At 46.0% G+C, this 348-nt stretch overlaps 1 protein-coding gene across 1 annotated transcript in view; it reads left to right on the top strand.

Annotated features, from left to right (window-relative positions):
• AHR (aryl hydrocarbon receptor) overlaps positions 1-348 on the top strand; it is a 22,273-nt gene that overhangs the window by 16,628 nt on the left and 5,297 nt on the right. The window contains exon 9 of the mRNA XM_010131961.1: positions 1-346. This exon is cut by the window's left edge and continues 41 nt beyond it. Coding sequence (XP_010130263.1) covers positions 1-346 — 346 coding nt within the window. The remainder of the gene's footprint in view (positions 347-348) is intronic.

Genomic DNA, 348 nt, shown 5'->3' with positions numbered 1-348 from the left:
GCGTCACGGGGAAAGGAGCCAAAGCAACGCTACACAATGATTCTGTGGATCCAAACTCTCTCCTAGGTGCCATGTTAAGGCAAGATGAGTCTGTGTATCTCTGCCCTCCAGCATCACATAAACTTTCCTTTGAGCGGAATTTCTTTGCAGACAGCAGGGATGAACTGGGCAGTGTTATCGGTAGCAGCTGGACGGATAATCTCCTACCTGCTGGAAACCAAAACGCTCTCAAAAGGGAGCTAATGGAATGTTCCCAGGACAATACTATTCCTTCACTTCCTGAAGACAGTGCAGCACTCTTTCAAGATAACAAAACCAGTGATTTGTATAGCATCATGAAAAATCTGG

Source organism: Buceros rhinoceros, unplaced genomic scaffold (assembly GCF_000710305.1).
Source record: "Buceros rhinoceros silvestris isolate BGI_N320 unplaced genomic scaffold, ASM71030v1 scaffold9792, whole genome shotgun sequence".
Lineage (NCBI taxonomy): Eukaryota > Metazoa > Chordata > Aves > Bucerotiformes > Bucerotidae > Buceros > Buceros rhinoceros.
This window is presented reverse-complemented; position numbering and strand designations above follow the sequence as displayed.